Here is a 20,359-nt window from a genome sequence, read left to right on the forward strand (position 1 = left end):
GTACACAACCAATACCTTAAGTACCAAAAGTAAAAGTACTCTCTAAGCAGACTGGCTCATTTTACACCAATTGATATATTATTGATCACATATATATTTTTGCAACATATCATGACTGAATTTTTCATGGACAAAAGGGACAACTACATCAACCAATAACTTTTTAATTATAAATAAATAAAATAAATAATAAATAAATAATGAATACTTTATTGATCCCCTTTTGGAAATTGTGGGTGGACAGCTGCTAGATGGTATGTCAGCGCTACACTACGGGGTTTCGTAGGCGTGTTAGTAATACTTTTCTGTTTTGTATCCAGCTGTGTATTAACAGTACCTGAAAAACCCTCCCTCATATATAACATCAGCAAATATATTATTAAATTGTTATTGAACGCTGGTAAAAAAGGCGCTTCTTCTATTTACCTAATGCACTGTTTTAAATGATCACATTTGTGAATCTAATAATTATCATTTTAATTACTTTACACTTCATGAATTTCACCCCAAAGATCATGTATTCATCATATCATATATTTATATGAGGATCATATATTTTGTACTATTAATTGTGAAAAAGTAACTACTAAATAAATGTGGTGGAGTGACAGCGATGCCTCTGAAATGTAGGGGCATCAAACCATGAAGTAGCAGAGAATGGAAATGATACCCAAACTACAAACACAATAAAATTTTATTAAAACACAGGTTTTTGTAGTTTATGTGGTAAATGTATTTTGTTCGTTTTTGTGTAGTAAGTAAATTTTTAACAGACAGACAAATAGTCATTTTCCTGTGTTTGATGTGTGATATGATTTATGATATTATATCACAAGAATGCAGACACATACTTGCAGAGTTTCTGTGTGATGCAGTTACATGGTCATGCTGAACCGTGTGTGTGTTTTAATACGGCTCTTAGCTGTGTGAGGTAAGGCTTAACCACTTATGGGGATTAGGAAAAAAGAAAGGTGTGTTGACCTGTGATTTCTGATCACTGCTTAGGAACACACTCTCCTTGAGCTTCAATCTCCAAGTGAACAGCATGTGTTTGTACAAATGTAGAAATAAAGGCTGAACCACAACCCGATGTGCTAGCTCATTCATGATGAATAACATGACTCATACATGCACACACAAGTAAGTTCAGTGACTCATATGTTGTGTGCAGGAATGGAAAAGATTCAGTCATAACTGGGAAAAGGATTACATAGAAATATTTTGGGAAGCTGTCAACCTTCTGCAACATGGAGACACTTATTTTGGATTCTGAAGGCTTGACAATGTGAAGGAACTTTCCTGAGGCCCCCCACATTTACCGGTTAAATTCAGCACAATGTCTGGTCTGTAGTTTTACCTTTTACTTTAGATGCAAGTGGAAGCAACAGGATGTATAGAAATGCACAGTGGCTTTCTGTTTTGGAGTTCATGCTGCTTCGTTCCTTTTCAGTTTTAATACTTCTAATGCATTTCTTTACCACGTCAGGCACCTGGAATTGACTCCAAGTTTGAAAGGTACCATACCTAGGAATGTCCCTTGCCACAGGTCAAAAGATACCATGCATTTTAAAATGCACCTATCTCACTCAACTTACTTTTTGAAGTGTTTCTGTCAGTTTCTTAAATGTTCAGATTATAAAATTGACATTTCCCAACGTCCAATCATCTCACCTTTGATTCGCAGTGTTTAAAGGCTCAAAGCCACGCTGCATTAAAGTTATAAAGTGGTTGAAAACGACAACAATGACATCATTCACACAGTTTCTGTTCCAGTTCCCAGCATCTGTGTGGGTGTCCCAAGAACGCGCACGCAGGAAGTTCCTATCCTGTCGAGAGCGCGAGATATGACGTAAGTGGCTTGCCGCGCAGTGATGATGGCGGTGCGTGAACGCGCAGTAAAAGTAATGGCTGCTCTGGATCGGCGGGTGCCTAGCCTCGATGATTTCCTGGGTCAGAGCTGGACTGCCTGGGCCGAGTGGGTCGGTGTGACAGCGGCGGATGGTAAGGAAGCATCTTGGCGCAAACACCGACAACTACGAAGCAATTTAATTAAAGCACCGCGGTTTATTTTCGTGGAAACGGGGGACAGAGCTAACCATGTTACCCAAACAAAGACCCTGCCGGGTCCTAGCGCTGGGTGGGTAACATGTTGCTCTCTCCCAGGTCCCGATGCATACGCTGTCTTTAAGAATAACATTTGATGGTTATTAATATATAACCGGTACAGTGTGTGTTTTACATCCATGGTCACGAAATAAGCTGCCAGCGTTTAAGAGATGCGTTTAATTATGGTGAAACCAGCCGGGCAGCATCAGAGCGGAAGGAGGGTAGTGTGGATGCTTGGGCGAATAACTTCTTGCCATGGAAAGCTAGGCTAGCTAGCAAGACAACCAGACTAGCCGTTGACGAGGAGGCGGTTAGCTTTAGCATGCTAATGGTAGCAGCAGCAGCAGCAGGAGGATTCAGAGTAGACACCGGTGACGGAGGAGGAGTCTGATGCTGTTGCCACCATGTAAATGCTGGCCCAGCCTTTGATATTAGCAAACGCTACCCCGTGTTTTATTCGCTTCATATTAATGTTCTTCTTTGATTGCCACCGTCGCCGCCCCCATTTAACTGTACTTAACATTTCTCTGTGCGACAGGAAACATCATGTATGTGACTTCTGCCCAAAAAGTGCTCATGCCCTTCCCAGATTTAAGTATGTGCGCTCACTCATTGTCTGGCATTCCTCCAAGTGCTACTCTTTTCATAAGTATCAAATTAAGTCGTCCCCCATCAGTACTATTAGCTACTTATTGTTAGCAAACTATTAGAAAAATGACTAACGTTAGGGGAAAGGCATTAGTCAGTGGAGAAGCAGTTGACCTGCAAACCAGCCCTTTACATAACACAGCTTAAGGGCCTGCTTATGTGTAGAATTTATAGTTATCCTGCTGATGAGCCAGACAAACAAGTTTTAGAAAACACCTGACCTTCCGAATGGATACTTAAACATGTATGTAAAATGTGATGTTACAGGAGCTGATGTGGACGACTACAGCAAGAATGGCAAAAAGGCTGTTGAGGCAATGTCACTCAGTAAAGAGGGTAAGTCTGCACATTATTATAATAGATTATTATTGTGCGTGTGCGTTGGTCTGATATCTTGGTGAGATCTTGACTTATTTCTCCGTCTTCATCCGTGCCCAGGTGAGTTCCAAAAGCTATGGGTTCACAGAGACCAGGTAAACTATTAAAGCTAGGCTGTGTGAAGCTGGTCCGATAGAGAGTCAGACCTGATGCCAAAATTCTCTCATATAATGTAGCTAAACTACAATAAATGACAATTTCTCCCTATTTGTATGTCAGAGCATGACACAATAAATTAAAAGCATAGCATTTGTGTGTCTGTTCCCCTAGTCATGTTCAGGCCGCATCTATATCACGAGAACGTGAACACAGTGGTGATTTAAACAAACAAAGTGGGGTCAATACACATTTTTACAGTTTAAGTTTAAAGTTTATAATTGAGGTTTCTCTTTTCTGGCTTTTTTTTTTTTTTTCTTTTTTTGTTGTTTTTGTTTTTTTTTTTTAATGACAAGAGGTATCTTTCCATAATCGTTACCTCATAATGTGTTATTATCATGTTTCGTCTTCTGCAGTCTGATATGTGTGCATCCATTGTATTTACTCTCCTCATCACTCCTCTCTGCTCTGCCCCAAGACATGTCCATCTTTGGCCTGTATCCTGGTCACGATGACTTCTACTTGGTGGTGTGCAGTCATTGTGGCCAAGTAGTGAAGCCACAAGCATTTGAAAAGCACTGTGAGCGGAGACATGGCCCTCTGGCCAAGTTGTATGCCAGACTGCGCTCTCCCACCACTGCACCTCAGCCCCAGCAGAGATCCCATCACAGTCATTCTCCTTCCCATGGGACTAATGCTGCTTCAGCTTCATCATGGGAGGGTCGAGGCCAGGGAATCGGGCAGCTACGGGCAGCCCCACCTTCACCTTCTACCCCTCCCCAATATAGACACTCCAAGACCTCCAAAGATGGAGTACGGTAAGGGCAGACTGGGGAAATTTGGGCAGAACAGTTTAGCCCAAACTCAGGGGTTACACAATAGACTTTCACATGAAACTAGACAAAAGCTTTAAAGGTTATGTATCCTGATGCCCTAATACACGACTTCCTTCATTGTTCTTTAAAGTTTTTAGTTATACTTTAGTGAAGTGCTTTTGAGGACTTTCACAAGCCATTTTCAGATATGAAATCTAGGCAATGTCTGTAAAAATCAGGTCCAAACATTGTTTGGATTGTTTATCTTCTATCACACATAAAGCACAAAAAGGAGATTGTCAATGACGGACGTATTCTCACTTGGGGAAATAATCCATTTGGCTTTTGTGAAGGGTGGTCCTGGGTAAAGGATGCAGAAGGCACAACGTAAAGGAAATTACAGTGTTGTTTAAAGCACATCAAAGCTGAGTCAGTTGCTTGATTAGAAATAATGCATTATGTGTACAACCCTAGTTTCTTGAAAAAGAGACGCTTGATACAACACCAGAATGCATGGTAAATATTTCCCATACTTTCTGGTGTTGTGCTAAACAGATTGGCTAAGGAAAGGGAATGCCTACTTGTGAATTCTCCAGAGAATTACCTGCCGTATTCGCACTTGGGTTTAATCAGACATTGCACTGATTTTGCAATAAGCAGCTGGTAGGGTAAACTGTGCTAAATATTTGTGTTGACAGATACAGCTCCTCTGGCTAATCATCAGAGAAGTTCAGGGTTCCACTGCATGTCTAAAATGGCTGTAATATCCTGTACACAACATAGGACTTAGCCTGCAGTTACTTAGCTTAGCATAAAGAATGGAAACTTTTGGAAAAGGGTAGCCTGTCTCTGTACTCATTTACATTTCTGTACTCAGCAACACATTACATCTTGTTTTTTAATCCTCTCAAAAGTTGTGTGTAAATATACAATTTTGGTTTGATGGGGGTTGTGTGCAGAACTATTTTTGCTCTCACACAGTAACTTCCTGAATCCCTGCCACTACACATAATCTCTTGAAAGGACACAAAATGTTGTCTACAATTATTCTACCCAACTGAAGGCCCTTACTTTATATAACATGGTTTTTGCATATCATAACCATAATATCTAAATGCTGATATCGGCGTTTTCTGGCATTCATACCAATTCTAATCTTAGTTTATAAATTTCAGAGATTGTTTTACTCTGGCTATTTCAATAACATGATTGGCTACATAAGATTGCAGTGAAACTATTATGTCAGAGTTTGGTAAGTTTGTGTACAATTAAAAGCCTTTTGCCAACCAATTTATGCTTTATACCCTTTGCCAATTAGATCAAAGTTTACTGTTTCAAAGATTAAACAGTAAACAAGACTGTTGATTTATTTATTTATTTATTTATTTTTTACAGCTCTATATAGAAATGTAGGAACGGTTGCCCAGTTGTTAAATGTAAGCTGCAAATTAAACTTTGCATTTGTTCTTTATCTCTCATTACCTAGGCATTCCCCACTGGAGAAGTCCTCTTCCCACCGCAGTCACACAGAGTCATCGGTATTCAAGCAGCCACCTCCCTTGGAGCCTTCAATGAGCTCTCCACCTCCATCACTCAGAGATCCCCCCTGGCCGCACGGAGTCACGCCACCCAGTAGGCCTTCACCCAGTGATAGGGCTCCCACTCAGAGCCAAAGGAAGGATTCCTCTCTGTCTTCTGCAGTGCCAGGCCATCGAATCCCCAGACCCTACAACAAAGTGGCCTCAAGTGAGTACAGATGGTGCACTTATGGAAAGTGTAAGAGGTTGAAGAAGCTGCAGTTATCATTAGTCTGTTTAGCTCAGTTTGTCATCACCCTGTTTCTTAAAATGTTGGATGTTTCCTGCTTTCAATTCTTCAGACAAGCAAACGATACATACCCAGTCTTCTTTAGCCACTTCATGTTGGCAGACCACCAAACAAACCTTACAAGCATACACTTGTCCTTAAAGCATCTTGAGTTCACACTACACTTACCTGCCTCTAGTTGCTTTTCATCATGCCTTTTGAAAGTTGGTTGCTTCTGGAGCTTTTCACCTTCCCCAAAACACACCTTACCTGTATTTGATCAATTATTTATTGTAATTCTTATTTATTAAATTAATTTATCTGAAGAGATTGGCAAAATGGTTATCTTGATAACCACTAACAACTAAAAAAGGAGTAGTCAAGAGTTGCAGTGTAGATGTGTGTTATAATAGTGTTCATTTGGAAGTCTAGACGTGAAGAAATAATACCCTTCAAATTTGTATGTTCTACAATTGTAATGGATTCCACAGGAAACGCATGTTACCATTTGTTGGGTATTTTCACTTACATAATATATGTGGCTCTGAAGGAGTGTTCTCACCAGCATTCTTAAGTACAACTATATGTCTACTGGTTTGAGCTCTTAACTGATCAGTTTCCATCACAATCTTGGTCACAGGGTTTCCTAGCTCATTACGAAGCCTTGATCTACAGCACATAACAAGGTTTTATTTAACTTGATCATGTGTGGGTAATTAAAGGCTAATTTGGTTATAATCTCCATGAGGGCTTATCATATATCAACAGTCAGCACAGAACTTTATACTATTGTGGCGACAGTCTTATTTTCTCCTGTCCTGACAGTCGCAAGCTGGGATTAAGTTGTTCTTGTTTAATAGTTAATATGCCTGGACTTTGTGTTTGCATGAGTTTAATTGTCAAATAAGCTGAATCAGATTTAGGGCTGCTATTAAATAAGTTGTTATTACCAAGGTAAGTATTTAATAATAATCATAATAATAATAACAAAATAATTTATTGATCCCCTTGGGGAAATTGTGGGTGGACAGCTGCTAGAAGGTATGTCAGCGCTACATTACGGGGTTTCGGTGTCTTGTCCAAGGACACCCCAGCAAGTAGCCAGGAGGAATCTGGAATCGAACCACTCACCCTGGGGTTCATAGGCGACTGCTCTACCCCCTGAGCTACTGCCGCCCCGTTGTTGGCCTTATTAACATTGTTGCTGACATGTTTTAAATTATTTGTTGACTGTGGATGATAAGATGCTCTTTGTTTGTTCTCAGAAAGGGAGTGTGACTTGGACAAACACTGCGGCGTCCTTGACCCTGACAGGAAGAAAGTCTGCACTCGCCTTCTGACATGCAATGTAAGCTCTATCCCTTATCTTTCTCCCTTCTCTTGCTGCAGATTTCAACTTGTTTTCATGTTTTGTTTGCTGTGTTTTTCTTGGTGCAGTTCAAGTAAAATGTTAAAAGGCTTCATTTCAGCATCCGATCCTGTTTCCTTTGCTTTTGACCCAATTATTACCCATCAAAGCAAGAAAGTAGGTTGAGAGTTTGTGGTCTTATTACTCACAGGTTAACAGGTGAGCTTACATTTTTGCACTGTGCCTTTATGCAGACAGAAAACAGTAGAGGGATATAGAGAAGGCATATCAGAATTTGGCACTAAAAGTGTAGTGGTAACATCATTGCCTCCCATGTGGGAGACTGGGGTTCAAATCCCAGCTGTAGCCTACCTCCAGTAGGGGTCCTTAGGCAAGACCTCCTTACGCTGCCCTGCCTACCCTTGTACCTTGTACTGACTTGTAAGTCGCTTTGGATAAAAGCGTCTGCTAAATGACGTAAATGTAAATACATATGACAGCAAAGTGGCAGGCCAAAAACAATTTAGAAATACATAAACTGTTCGTGGCTAACTGTGGTGTACACACGGAAAAAGGCCCAACCAGTTTGAACCCAGGATACAGAAGAACCAACCATTGTGCCACCATATTGTCCCCAGTGTCAGAAAACGTCAATAGTCATTGTACGTGTTCTTTTAAAAGACTAGTGCGCTTATAATAGACAAGGCAGAAAGATACAGAAAATGTAAAAACAAAGGCAGTTGTTTTATATACCATTTAACATAACATGCGCCATACACCAGTACCTTAGCAACTTTCATATCATACTTCTTGCACTTTCCTGTAAATATTATAAAATTTTACCTTTTAATATTTAGTTGAAAGCTAATGAAAGCTTGAGTCAAAACCATCTTGCAGCTCACCTGATTTTGTTTATTTTATTATTCATTTGTTATTTTTGTTTTATTATTATCATACATACAGAGTAGGTAGATCTGTATCAGTCAATATCACATTGGTATCATCAGCAAACCATATAGGAAGAGAACATTTGCAAATTGTGTCCTGTGTAACTGATGTAATTGTAATTATTGTGTATAGTTATAGACCCTTTTGCTGCAACATATTAGTATCTCTCACTCATATAGCTGGTTAACCACTTCAGAATACTGTATAACTATGGAAGTTATTATATAATCTATTCAGTCTACATGACAAAATATTATGATAAATGTTATTACACACTTTGGACAAATACCAAGTGCAAATCTATTATAATTTATTGCTACCTATATTTTGTCAACATGTTGTAAAAGTGCCATATAAGATATTTTTATTTAGATGCTTAATCTGCTTCTATAAACTTAAAATTTAAATTTCTTCAGTATTTCTGAAAAACAAGATAAGATGGATTGGATGGATGATATTTTAACAATATTCTAGAGATTTATTTTATGTATGAAGTAAAGGAGATATCCTGGTCAAAGATAACTCAGAGATTTCTCACAGTGTTACTTGATGCCAATACTAAGTCACCAAGGGTAAGAACGTGATTAGACATTGTGTCTAGAGATTTTTAGGACCAAACAAAATAACCTCTGTCTTGTCTGAATTTAGCAGAAGGAAATTGCAGGACATCAAGGCCTTTATGTCTTTTAAGCATACATACAAGCCTATATAGACATATATAGAGTGAAAAGAATCGACCCAAGCACAGAACCCTGTGGAACTGCGTAGCTAACTCTGCTGTGTATGAAAGACTCATCATTCAACATGCACAAACTGGAATCTATCTGATAGACACGATGTAAACCAGCCTAGTGCTGTTCCTTTAACCCCAATGACATGTTTCAGTCTGTGTAAGTAAATGTTGTAATCTATAGTGTCGAATGCAACACTAAGATCTAAGAAGACGAGTATAGAGAGTAGTCCATTGTCTGATGCTAATAGAAGATTGTTAGTGACCATTACCAGTGCTGTTTCTGTACTATGATGTACTCTAAATCCTGACTGGAGATCTTCATACAAGTTTTTTCTGCACAGGTGGTTACATAATTTTAGAGATAAAGGGCAGATTGGATATTGGTCTATAATTCACTAAAACCTCTGAGTCCAGATTAGGCTTTTTGAGTAGAGGTTTAATTACAGCAACTTTAAAAGCCTGTGGTATGTAGCCTGTTTGTAAAGATGGACTGATCTGATCTAATATGGACGTGCTGATCAAAGGTAAGCAGTCTAGTCGGCATGGGGTTTAGGAGACATGTGGAAGGTAATTAAGTAATGATCTTTTATGTCTTTACTAAACACACCCATGAAACACACAAAGTAATAGTGGAAAAAGTAAGTGAAACTGTATTTTAATAAGTTAAAGTTAGCAAATACCATGAGCATAACCATGAGCTTCCTGTAACTGTGGATTAGACCTGCACAACATCCAGTATGAATTTTGGACCATTATTCCCACACAGTACTGCTGCAGTTCAGACTCATTCTTGGGATGTCTGGCATGAACAACTCCAAAATCATTCTATTGTAGACTCCTCATGTTTAGGGTCATTGTCCTGCTATACCAGCCAGCTTAATCTGAGCTTTAGCTTGCAGAGAGCCACCCTGACATTACCTTGTGGGATACCTTGATAAAATTGTGTTGGAAATTAGTTTTTCCTTGCACAATAGCAAACTGTCCAGGTCCAGAAGCAGCAAAGAAGCCCCAAATCATGCTCCGTACAACATACTTTGTCATTGGGATAATGTTTATGTTGGTACATTGTTAGTTTTATACACAATACACAGTGCTCTCTGTTCTCTCCAAAAAAACAAACAAAAAAAAAAAAAACAAGCACCTTGATACTCCATAGTGCAACAGGAAAAATGTTTCATGAATTGATTAAACTAAGGTTGAATAGTTTGCAGTGCTTTATATGGCATAAAAAGGAAACTGCAAACCAACATTAAAACATCACCTCTGTGGTATAATATGATGGAAGGAGCATCATGATTTGGGGCTGCTTTGTTGCATCTGCATCTTGCCATCAAGATGGAGTACATTAATTCCAGTTACAGTTAGTAACAGTTCTTTTTCTACTGTATCTGCAACTTGTGTCATTGATTGCTAGTGGACAGAAAAAATAGTGGACATCTATATCATTATCAAAAGGAAACGTTGATGTACTGTTTTGGCAGATCCCTCTACCAACTCTGCTGAATTGGTATTATAAGTGAACATCTGGAGAGATCACCACTTTTACAGATGCCACATTGACATCTTAAATTACATTTTCTCTTGTAAACACAGATGTTCTGTTAACATATTTTTAGTTTTACATGTTAACCCGATTATTTAAAAAAAAGATCAAATACTTTTCATCTTGACTTAACTCTGTTAAAGTTTGAGTCATTGAAATTGTAAAATTTCAAGAAGTTTAAACCTACAGATTATGAAGAATCATGTAGAGTGATAACCCCAGATAGCGTTGCCAAATATCTGCTTTTCCAGCTGTCATTTATGCGGGTAACTACAGAAGGAGTCACCACAGACTAAAATAACACTGCTTCATGATAAATTTTGGTTCAAATTTAGATACAGCATTCCCTGTTAAAATGGGGGTGACAAGCAGCTCACAACTGGACAATGTGAGATTAACTTAGACTATGTCTGTATTAAGTCAGCTACATTCCATTCTACAGTGGACGATACGCTTCAACATCAGGTGTTGGATTGTCTTCCATCTAACAATCCTACCATAAATGCCAGCTAACCAGAGTGTTGCTGACATGGTTGTTCCTCTGGTCGTTTCTGTTAAGGGTTCCTGAATATCTCTTAGTGTTAGCGCGGGGTTGTTGATCGCCTCCCTAATAAAGATCCTACTCTCTCGCTTACTCTTTTTACCTGGTCACTCCGGGTCAAATCACCATTCTTTTGTACCACTTTGCATATTTTTAACTTTTTAAATGTAGAATGTATCTAAATAATATGACCAGGCAAAATTCACAGTTTTACATGAAAGAAAATATTATCATCACTGAAAGAGCAAATTGCAAGATAGTAATGTGAGATCAGGCAAGATGTTCTCGAATGAAGCTGCAGCCACAGCCCCTTGTTACTGATCAGCACTGACTGATACTGAGCAATGAAATGGCTCCCAGCACAGGAAGAGTCCTTATATGGTGGCTGGTGGATGTGTGAAAAGAGGAAGTGTGTGTGAGAGGCCACATCCAGCTCAGTAAGGACAGGATGATTAACCAAAAGGAGAGGAAACACTTAAAAACCATTTAATAATGAAGAATCTAAAAAGCCCTACAACTCTCACCAAAATAATTCATGGATTTCATTTAATGGAATTGCTTTTAATGCAGTTGTTTATTTAAAAAAATATATATCAAAAATGGTTTCTCCTGTTTGATTACACTTCAAATTAAATTGCAGTGGGTCTTTAAGCTTTTTGGAAAAGAGGTAATTTGAGGCCATGCTTAGAACTCTGAATATTTTATTCTATTGCAATATAGTAGAACAAATAATTAGTCATTAGAAAAATAAGTGATAGGTTCATAATCACACTGTGTGAGTGAAATTAGATCCAGGTGTTTTTTATGACTGATAATGGACTTCCTTAATCATGATTTATTTCTAATTCTTTCTTCATTTGCTCTAAGCAAAGGAGCCTCATGCTCTGTTAAAACAGTGGGATGTCTCCCCAACACAGAGCTGTGACCTGCGAGTGAACCAGAGAGCTGACTAGATAAACAGCAGTCGTCAGATCCAGTTAACTGAACAAAAAGATTAATTTTTAAATCACAGTATTATATTTCCATTAGCATTTTTTAAAACAATTTTACGGGCAACACTATTTACTCTTTGTTGTGAAGAGCCATGGCATATTAGAGAGGTCAGTTTATTTTGTAAAAGCTGAAATGAAATGTTTTTCTAGGACCAGTGTACAAAAGCAGATGACAAAATGCAAAATCATTAAGTTTCAAACAGTGAGCGCAAGTCGCTGAAGCGAAAGTCGAGCTTAAAAATGGAGTACTGCCTCAGGCTAAAACTCTTATCACAGTTGGTCATGCCCCATCAAAGCAGAAGGTGCAATGAAACCACTGATATCTGCTCAGCTTCTAGAAGTTAGATTTGTTTGGGAGGTGAAAGATTCTCTGTAATTTAGCTTCCAAATCATACTCAAGTGTAACTCAAAACCAGTGAAAACCCTATCACCCCTTGCATCCAACCTAACTGCCAGCATCCTGCCTCTTGTTTTTCAGATCCACTCCATCCACCAGCGGAGGAAAGTAGTAGGCCGAAGCAAGAACTTTGACCAGCTGGTGGCTGAGCTCAAAACAAAGGTTAGAGAGAAAAGCACCCAATCACTGGAGGGAGGCTCCTCTACCGGCCGATCCCCTAGCCCAGAGGCCCCCAGAGAGCAAGCTGTGGCTCCACACTGCAGGAGACCTCTGGCCAACCTCCCTGCTTTCAGGTTGGTGAGCTTTACTAATAATTAATCCACAGGCAGATAATTTGCACTCATGCTTGGTCAGCTACTGAAAAGTAGCCAGGAAGAAGTTTACTTAATTGGTGCTGTCATATAGCAGACACATTTTGGACATCTACTAAAATATTCTGAACAAGTGTTCAAACCATACTTGCCTACTGCCTGTCTAGGCACTCTGGAGTTCCAGTCACTTCACTATAAAACCACATATTTAAAAGGATTAGATGGCCTGAAGACTGATTACAGCTACTTTCGGTTTCAGTCCTCTTATTGTCACACACAGTCATTTTGTCCTGAGCTGGGTTTCTCACTTAATTTTTTTATGTGTGTGTTTAGTTTTTTCCACTCTCTCTCACATTGCCTCCTTTTGTGAGCAACATGAAATGCCAGTATCTTTAAATCAACAACTGATCTGATCTACATTGCACATCTTAAATTTATATATAGTACAGGCATCTGTTAAGTGAAGACGGGCAGTCCAGGTTGGTAGATGGTTGACCATGTGTTTATCATAGGCCCCGGTCTAAATGTTCTGGTACATGATTCTGATTAATTGCATGATTATATATTACTAGCTTCAAAACTGTGGCAGCTACAAAGAAATGAATACAAGAAAAAGATATACGGGAAACAAAATAAATAAGTCACGCAGATTTCAGACAGGAGCACAGGAACCAAGTTTGGTCATACAATATAAGGTATAGGGTTTAACATAGCCAGTCACTTTGAGCAACTCACCTCTGTCATTGTGTCAATATTTTAATGTCTTGCTGAGACCAACAACTAAATCTTTTTTGCAGTCGGTCAACAGCTGTATCAGACTGCGCTCCAGAGGAGGAGAAACAGCGGCAGGATGAGGGAAATCTCCAAGCTCCCTCACCTTTAGTCTATGGACGAATCTCCAGTGATGAAAGTGATGCAGAAGGAACCGAGGAGCCCATAGAGTTCCCTTTTTCTGCTTCACATCCCAAACCACTAGCGGTAAGCAGTTGAGCAGCTGAGCAGTAATCTCAGCTGTTTCTTTTCTGTCTTCTGATGTGCAAAAACAAACTCTGAGCTATGATAGGCAAATTGTATCACTTTCCAATTAAATGTCCAATTTAAAAAAATATATATATTTTGTTGCACCGCCTTTTAGCTTTGATCACAGCATGCATTCATCGTGGCATTGTTTCGATGTCTTTTTCAGCACATCCCAAAGACTCTTAATTGGGTTAAGGTCTGGACTCTGTGGTGACCAATCCATGTGTCAAAATAATGTGTGATTAATGTATTCATCTTGGAATATGCCTTTGTCATCAGGGAAGAAAAAATCCATTGATGGAATAACCTGGTCATTCAGTATATTCAGGTAGTCAGCTGACCTCGTTCTTTGGGCACAGAACTTAGCTGAACCGAGACCTAACCAACTGCAGCAACCCCAGATCATAGCACTGCCTCTACAGGCTTGTACAGTAGGCTTCTTACCTTGATGCGCCCATCATTCTGGAACAGAATAAATCTGGCCTTATCAGACCACTTCGATTGGACAGTTTTCAACCCAATTTTAGTAGTTTCAACAATCTCATTAGATGTTTTCTTAGCTTGATTTTTCTTAGCTTTAACTGCTGATTAAACTGTTACAGGTAAAAAGGGCCATGTTTTTGTTACTTTTTTTTTTTTTTTTACATTTCTTTGTCGAAATTCAATAATGTCTTCCAAACTTTTTCTTGGCATTTAAAACTAGATTTTATGTTATTATTTAATGATCACAAATTAATGATCAATCCTAACATAATATTTCTCATTAATATTCACATCTTACATTTGGAGTCAGTGTTGCCCAACTATACTAGCTAGGTTTATCTTTCCCTCTGATTTCACGTTTTTGTTGCCATTGAACAAGTTTTCTTCACAAAGCTTGTTATGATCCTGTTTTACGAACGTTTTATGAAATACATAAAAAACATGGAAAATATACTTTAATGAAATGAGACCATTGTTGATAGTTGCATTGTTAGCCATCTGTTACTACTACAGATTTATAGCAAGTCTCCTTTCTCCAGGTGTGTACATTTGGCAGCCACGCGTTTGGTCATGGCATTTACACATTTGACAGGAGACTTCACCACCTGAGGTCGGCTCTCAGTAGCATGTTGGAGCAGCACATCAGTGCCCATCTTTGGAAGTAAGAAACCTGAGCTCATCTTCCTGATTCACCTTTTAGGGTCCTAACTCTTGGTTACTTTTTCTCAGTTTCTTGTAAATATGTAGCTAAAGCTATAATGAATATATTATTGTCCAGGTGTTGTTGTTCAGTCTGTTTTGTTTTATAATCTTTTTTACAAAAGTATTTAAGCCCTCAAAATTATGGCATAGCTATTTCCTTAATGCATCTAGCACTTGACTAGAGTCTTGTGGCAAATTGATTTTTTACAAAGTTTAGAAAGACTTACACCTGTTTATGTAGTGTCCCACACTTAACACTGCGTGTCAGGACAAGCTATGAAATCCAAGAAATTCACTGTAGACCTCCACAATAAAATAGTGTGTGTTGTGTCCTGGGTGTTCCCAACCATTAGACTACACAATCTTTGTCCTCATGCTCTGAGTCCAAGCATTTGCTTTCTCTATTTCACAACTGTTGAAACTATTACTTCTACAGCTTATGTAGAACTCCAAGCACTATGTTGAGCAAATACGAGAGCACTACTCATGATTGTGGCAGTATCACACTATATGGGAAGCTTCTCAGTGGCAGGGAGAAGAAGACTGGTCAAAGTTGATTGAAAGATAAATGCACCTAAATGCAGAGATGTCCTTAAAGAAAACCTGACGTGCAAGTAAAAGGAACTAACAATGTTTCACCTATGAGCATGACAGTGACCTAATGCAGGGCAGTGAAGACAATGCTACAGTGGTTTTGATCTGACTGTTTTTGAGTTGAGATGATGAAAAGATGTAAGGGTTCACACTTAAACCTCAAAGAACGTCTGTGGAGAGACCCAAAGTTGATTAAGATAATAATTAAGACACTTCCTATCCAATCTGATAGAGCTTGGGAGGATCTGTTTGGAAGAAAGATAGAAACTGCCTTAATCCAGGCCTGTAGAAACTTGACCAAGGCTGACACACAAAACTGAAGGGTCTGAATACTTTTGTTAATTAGATTTTCACATTTTTCAGTGTACCATTTTATTCAATTTTAAATGAAATTGCACAAATGTGCTAATAGAAAGGGAAGTGATTCTTTTTTTCTGAAGCTACTGTGTTTTTCTGTACAGTTTATCAATGGATCAAAATAAACCAAAAGTAATGCCACAAGGTTACCAAAGGTTTTCAGTGAGGCAGAATTAGCTCTGCATTGTCCTCTATTACCTTGTTCTAATCTGAGAAAGTTGAGTACTACCATGCGGATGACAGAACTATACATGTTAAATATGCTTTGTAGTGATGATAATTGGTGAATCAAACCACTTGTTTTCCACCTTATATCCAGTTTTGGTTTGTTGGTAATTTCTCACCCAGTATACACGACTTGGGAATTGTAACATCAGATACTGTCTATTAGTAACACCACCAGAGAAACCTGAGTGTAACCCACTGCTTAGTCACTAAGAGATCAAGCTGATGGTGTTTTCTGCTGCCCAGAATAGCAATGGCAAAGAGTCTGATTTTGGCAGAAAGGTGGAGACTGATTTCCCTGACTCTCAGCTGATATTGAATGCATTTACAAATACATTGAAACAGACACACAGAAGGAATAAGCTCAAACGAAAACATTGTTTCCTGACAAATTAGCATTTTTCTGCAGCTGGTTAGATTATCAGACATATTATGTATGATAATCTTATATTATTATCACACAGATTATCAGCCTTAAATTAACATAATAGCACTAATCTAAACATTATGCAATTATGACAATTATGAGGAATTAGTATAACTATCATCTCCCTCATAGGTACAGAGACAGCTAAACCCGACCAATGACATACAAAAACATTGAGAGAAAAAACATTTCATCATTGGGCAGCATTCTCAGCTGTCCAATAACGGCTTACCCTAAAAGGTTAAGTGGATCTATGGATGAATGAAGAGGAATTTTATTCTAAAGTGGTGAGATCAGTTGTTGCAACTGATGCATTATTGGGGGGTTTTTAACAATAGTTAATGTGTTATCTCAATCTGGATAAAGTAGGGCTGTTGCAATAAGGCACTAATTTAAATGAATCTCAGAACAAATGGTGCGCAACAAAAATTAATGCTGATTAATCACATTTTGCCATACTTGAAACGGTACCTTGTAATTTCCTTATTATGTCTATTATTGCATAGGGACAGTGGGGAAAAAAAGTTGAACTTTAGAGCCTTGGCTCTCTAGTACATGGTTATAAAGTTTATAACGGTTTAATGGTTATAAAGTTTATAACCATGTACTAAAGACCAGCATAACTTCTCCTTTCTAGAGAGAAGTGGTGATTTCTTTATTATCAAAGGAGGGTAAAGATAAACTTAGTTGTGAAAGCTATTGGCCAAAAAGTGTATGAAAAGAAAAGAGGAGGAGTTATCCTTCCCCTGATAATAAGCAAAAAGACGGGCATCATTCACAAGGCGCTGTTCGCCAAACATAGCATGTGAGTGAATACATAACAGAAAATAATCTTGAGACTGTATTATTGAGTCTTAATAGTGGGGAAAAACCTTTCTATCAAGTAAATTGGGGAATTTTTTATATAAAGCATTAGAAGAATTTGGATTTTTATCAGACTTTTATTAAAACTATTAACAACTAGCATTGTATAATAGCCAAAAGACAAGAATAAAAAAATGATGCCGTTTCAGATTCATTTAGTTTAGAAAGAGGGATTAGACAGCACTATCCATTAAACTTTAAAATCTGTGTCGCTCATCTGCCAAACATAATTTAAATTGAAATAATAACACTTTCATTCCATACACAATTCATTTTCAATTAATTAATTTATTAATTACAGAGCTTTTTTGCTTAACAGCATATGCATAAACACAAAGAAACTTGGTGTGGGAAGGACTAAAGCACCACCGGGTTTTGAGACTTCTAAAATTAATGTGTTGATTTTCTGTATTTCTTTTCTCTCAATCCAGGAAAATACCTCAAGCCACAGACCTTCAATCTCCACCTCCCTCAGCCAAGACCATCCCTTCCTCATCTCCCTCCTCCATAGCTACTATGTCCTCATCTTCATTACATTCTAAGGTCCGCACAGGAAGTCACATCAGCTCCTCCCTTAAAATGGCGTCTCCGTCTTCTTCCAGTCGCGGTCCCGGTAGACCCCCGACAGGCATACAATCAGAGAACTCTGGAGCCAGTGGCAGCAGCATTGGTGGTCATCTGGTATCCCCAGGGAAGCCAATGGTGGTGCGTCAGATGGGTCCCGGACGACCCAAGAATCCAGTGGGACGTCCCAGCAAGCAGATGCTGAAGCTACGAGAGGAGGCTGCGACCGCTGCTGCTCTCCGCAAACGCAAAGCTCCATCCCAGGAAGGGGAGCACTCAGGCCCTGACAGGAACTGCATCATCCTCCAGGACAGGGGCCGACCACCCTCCACTGCCTCCTCCTCATCTTCCTCTTCTAAAGCCCCCATTCCCTCACCTCTTCCACATGGACAGACCAATGGCACATTTTCCCCCAGCAGCAAACCCCGGCCCCAGCCCTCCCCTTCAGAGTCCCACTCACCAGCCGCCAAGGCGGTCTGGACCTACAGACGGACACACCCTCCTGTGGGCCATTCATCACCCCCAGACCTCTCCTCCTCTACCAACAACTCCCACAGCCGGGCTGGCGTGGGGGACTCAGGTCTGCACGGACAGGGCAGCGGGAGGAGCTTTGAGCACCAGGGGCTGGTGAAGAAACGCAAGGGGGGAAGCATGGAGGAGCACTCACCTTCCTCTAAACCCTCGGCAAACCGCCTGCCCTCCTCTTCCTCTTCCAGCTCTGCCACCACCTCCTCACCACGCTCTAACTTCTACCCTTGGAAGGACAGTAAAGGTGGGGGCCTGGCTGGGAGTGTGGAGAAGAAACTGGGCACACAGAAGGTGAGTTTGGAGTGACAAGACAGACCAGTGAATACTACTAAAACAATACCATTATTCCTTGTGGCTGCGTTTATCCCGTTGTTCAGGCAAACAGGAGGTATAGGCAAACAATTTCCCTCTGGCATTAATACAGTTTTTTTTCTTAGAGGTAAAATCAGACTATAAATATTTAAATTAATTGTAACTAATTAATACTACAGACTGACTATAGCTGGTTTTGTCTGTGAAAATGTAACCTACACACTTCAAAGACATGATTAAAAACTCCAGCATAAAACAGGCTTTCTGTGCACAATTATGTTTAATTTACATCACATCTAAAAAATGGTCACCAATTAGAAAATGTTTTGGTTTGTGGTCTGTGAGCTGCTCCTTACAATGTAATCCTGCATTAGTCCTGCTGCTAGACTAGTTTAGCATGTCAGTTGTAAAACATCAAAAATGTACCCACAATCTACCCCTTAACTAAGATCTTTGTCTCCATGACATATTGTGACTTTAACCTGTTGTGTGTGTGTGTGTATATATATATATATATGTGTATATATATGTGTGTGTATATATGTGTGTATATATATATATATGTATGTATGTGTGTGTGTGTGTGTGTGTGTATATATATATATATATATATATATATATATATATATATATATATATATATATATATATATATATATATATATATATATATATATAACTTTACTATATAATAATTTGAAAAGTTTCTTTCCTTTTTCCCCCCACAGCCAAAACTGCACCATTAAGTGTGCCTGCCTTACAAGCCACTATGAGGGAGCCAGCTCTGCTCAGTCCAAGACTCAAGTGTGTGTGTGTTTGTATGTGTGTGTTTGGGGGGGAGGGGGGTTGTCTGTTGAACACGAGTTAATTGAGTCAAGTTATGTCAGCTTGTGTCTGTATGTGCAGTATGAATCTGTGGGTGTGACAATAAGAGCAGGGTGTGTGCGTGTGCTGGATGAATGTGGGAGAACAGGGAGTGGGAGGGTGGGATGAACATCAGAGTATGAATTTAGATATACCTCAAGACCATCGGTTATGCTGCTAAATTAAATATGTTGGTTTATAAAAATTGATTAAAAATGTCATTTACACTTGGTTTCTGGGACTTATTTTTTAAGACTGTTTCCATATGCAAGATCTTACAGCTCTTAACTCTCTACATGTGTAGCTGCATGGTATTAAAGCTCTGCATCTACTTTTTTCAGCACTTTAATTTATATGATGCTCACTGCAAGTTAAATATCTGGACCATCATTGTATTTCAAAATCCGAGCTTAGCCTGACACATTTGGTATATTTGGAAACGTTTATATGTTAAATGCTTTTTGGTAGCTTACATAAAATAAAAAAAAAGTTAGTGTATTAGATCTGGAGCCACACAATGAAGCTGTGGGAAAGAGTAGTGGAAGCCAGGCTTAGGAAGAAGGTGGAGATTTGTGAGCAGCAGTATGGTTTCATGCCCCGTAAGAGCACCACTGATGCCATTTTTGCTTTGAGAATGTTGATGGAAAAGTACAGAGATGGTCAGAAGGAGCTGCATTGTGTCTTTGTAGATTTAGAGTAGGTGTATGACAGGGTGCCGAGGGAGGAGCTGTGGTACTGTATGAGGTCGTCTGGAGTG

General features: G+C 39.1%; 1 protein-coding gene across 1 annotated transcript; it reads left to right on the forward strand.

Moving 5' to 3' along the window:
- Window positions 1-1,844: 1,844 nt before the first annotated feature.
- Window positions 1,845-20,132, forward strand: atxn7l2a (ataxin 7-like 2a). Its single transcript, XM_026344701.1, has 10 exons — window positions 1,845-2,001; window positions 3,022-3,090; window positions 3,707-4,046; window positions 5,530-5,789; window positions 7,115-7,197; window positions 12,433-12,644; window positions 13,460-13,640; window positions 14,705-14,826; window positions 17,766-18,717; window positions 19,467-20,132. The coding sequence occupies exons 1-10, from the start codon at window positions 1,872-1,874 to the stop codon at window positions 19,482-19,484; spliced, it is 2,367 nt and encodes a 788-aa protein (XP_026200486.1). The 5' UTR covers window positions 1,845-1,871; the 3' UTR covers window positions 19,485-20,132.
- The last annotated feature ends 227 nt before the right edge of the window (window positions 20,133-20,359 follow it).

Source organism: Anabas testudineus, chromosome 5, assembly GCF_900324465.2.
Source record: "Anabas testudineus chromosome 5, fAnaTes1.2, whole genome shotgun sequence".
In the NCBI taxonomy this organism is placed as follows: Eukaryota; Metazoa; Chordata; class Actinopteri; order Anabantiformes; family Anabantidae; genus Anabas; species Anabas testudineus.

What these genes read in the sequence shown, in the direction of transcription:
- atxn7l2a (XM_026344701.1), top strand. Translation starts at nt 1,872, where the DNA reads ATGATGGCGGTGCGTGAACGCGCAGTAAAAGTAATGGCTGCTCTGGAT. An exon ending in CTACAACAAAGTGGCCTCAA is followed by an intron (nt 5,790 to 7,114) that starts GTGAGTACAGAT and finishes GTTTGTTCTCAG; the next exon opens with AAAGGGAGTGTGACTTGGAC. An exon ending in GCCAACCTCCCTGCTTTCAG is followed by an intron (nt 12,645 to 13,459) that starts GTTGGTGAGCTT and finishes TCTTTTTTGCAG; the next exon opens with TCGGTCAACAGCTGTATCAG.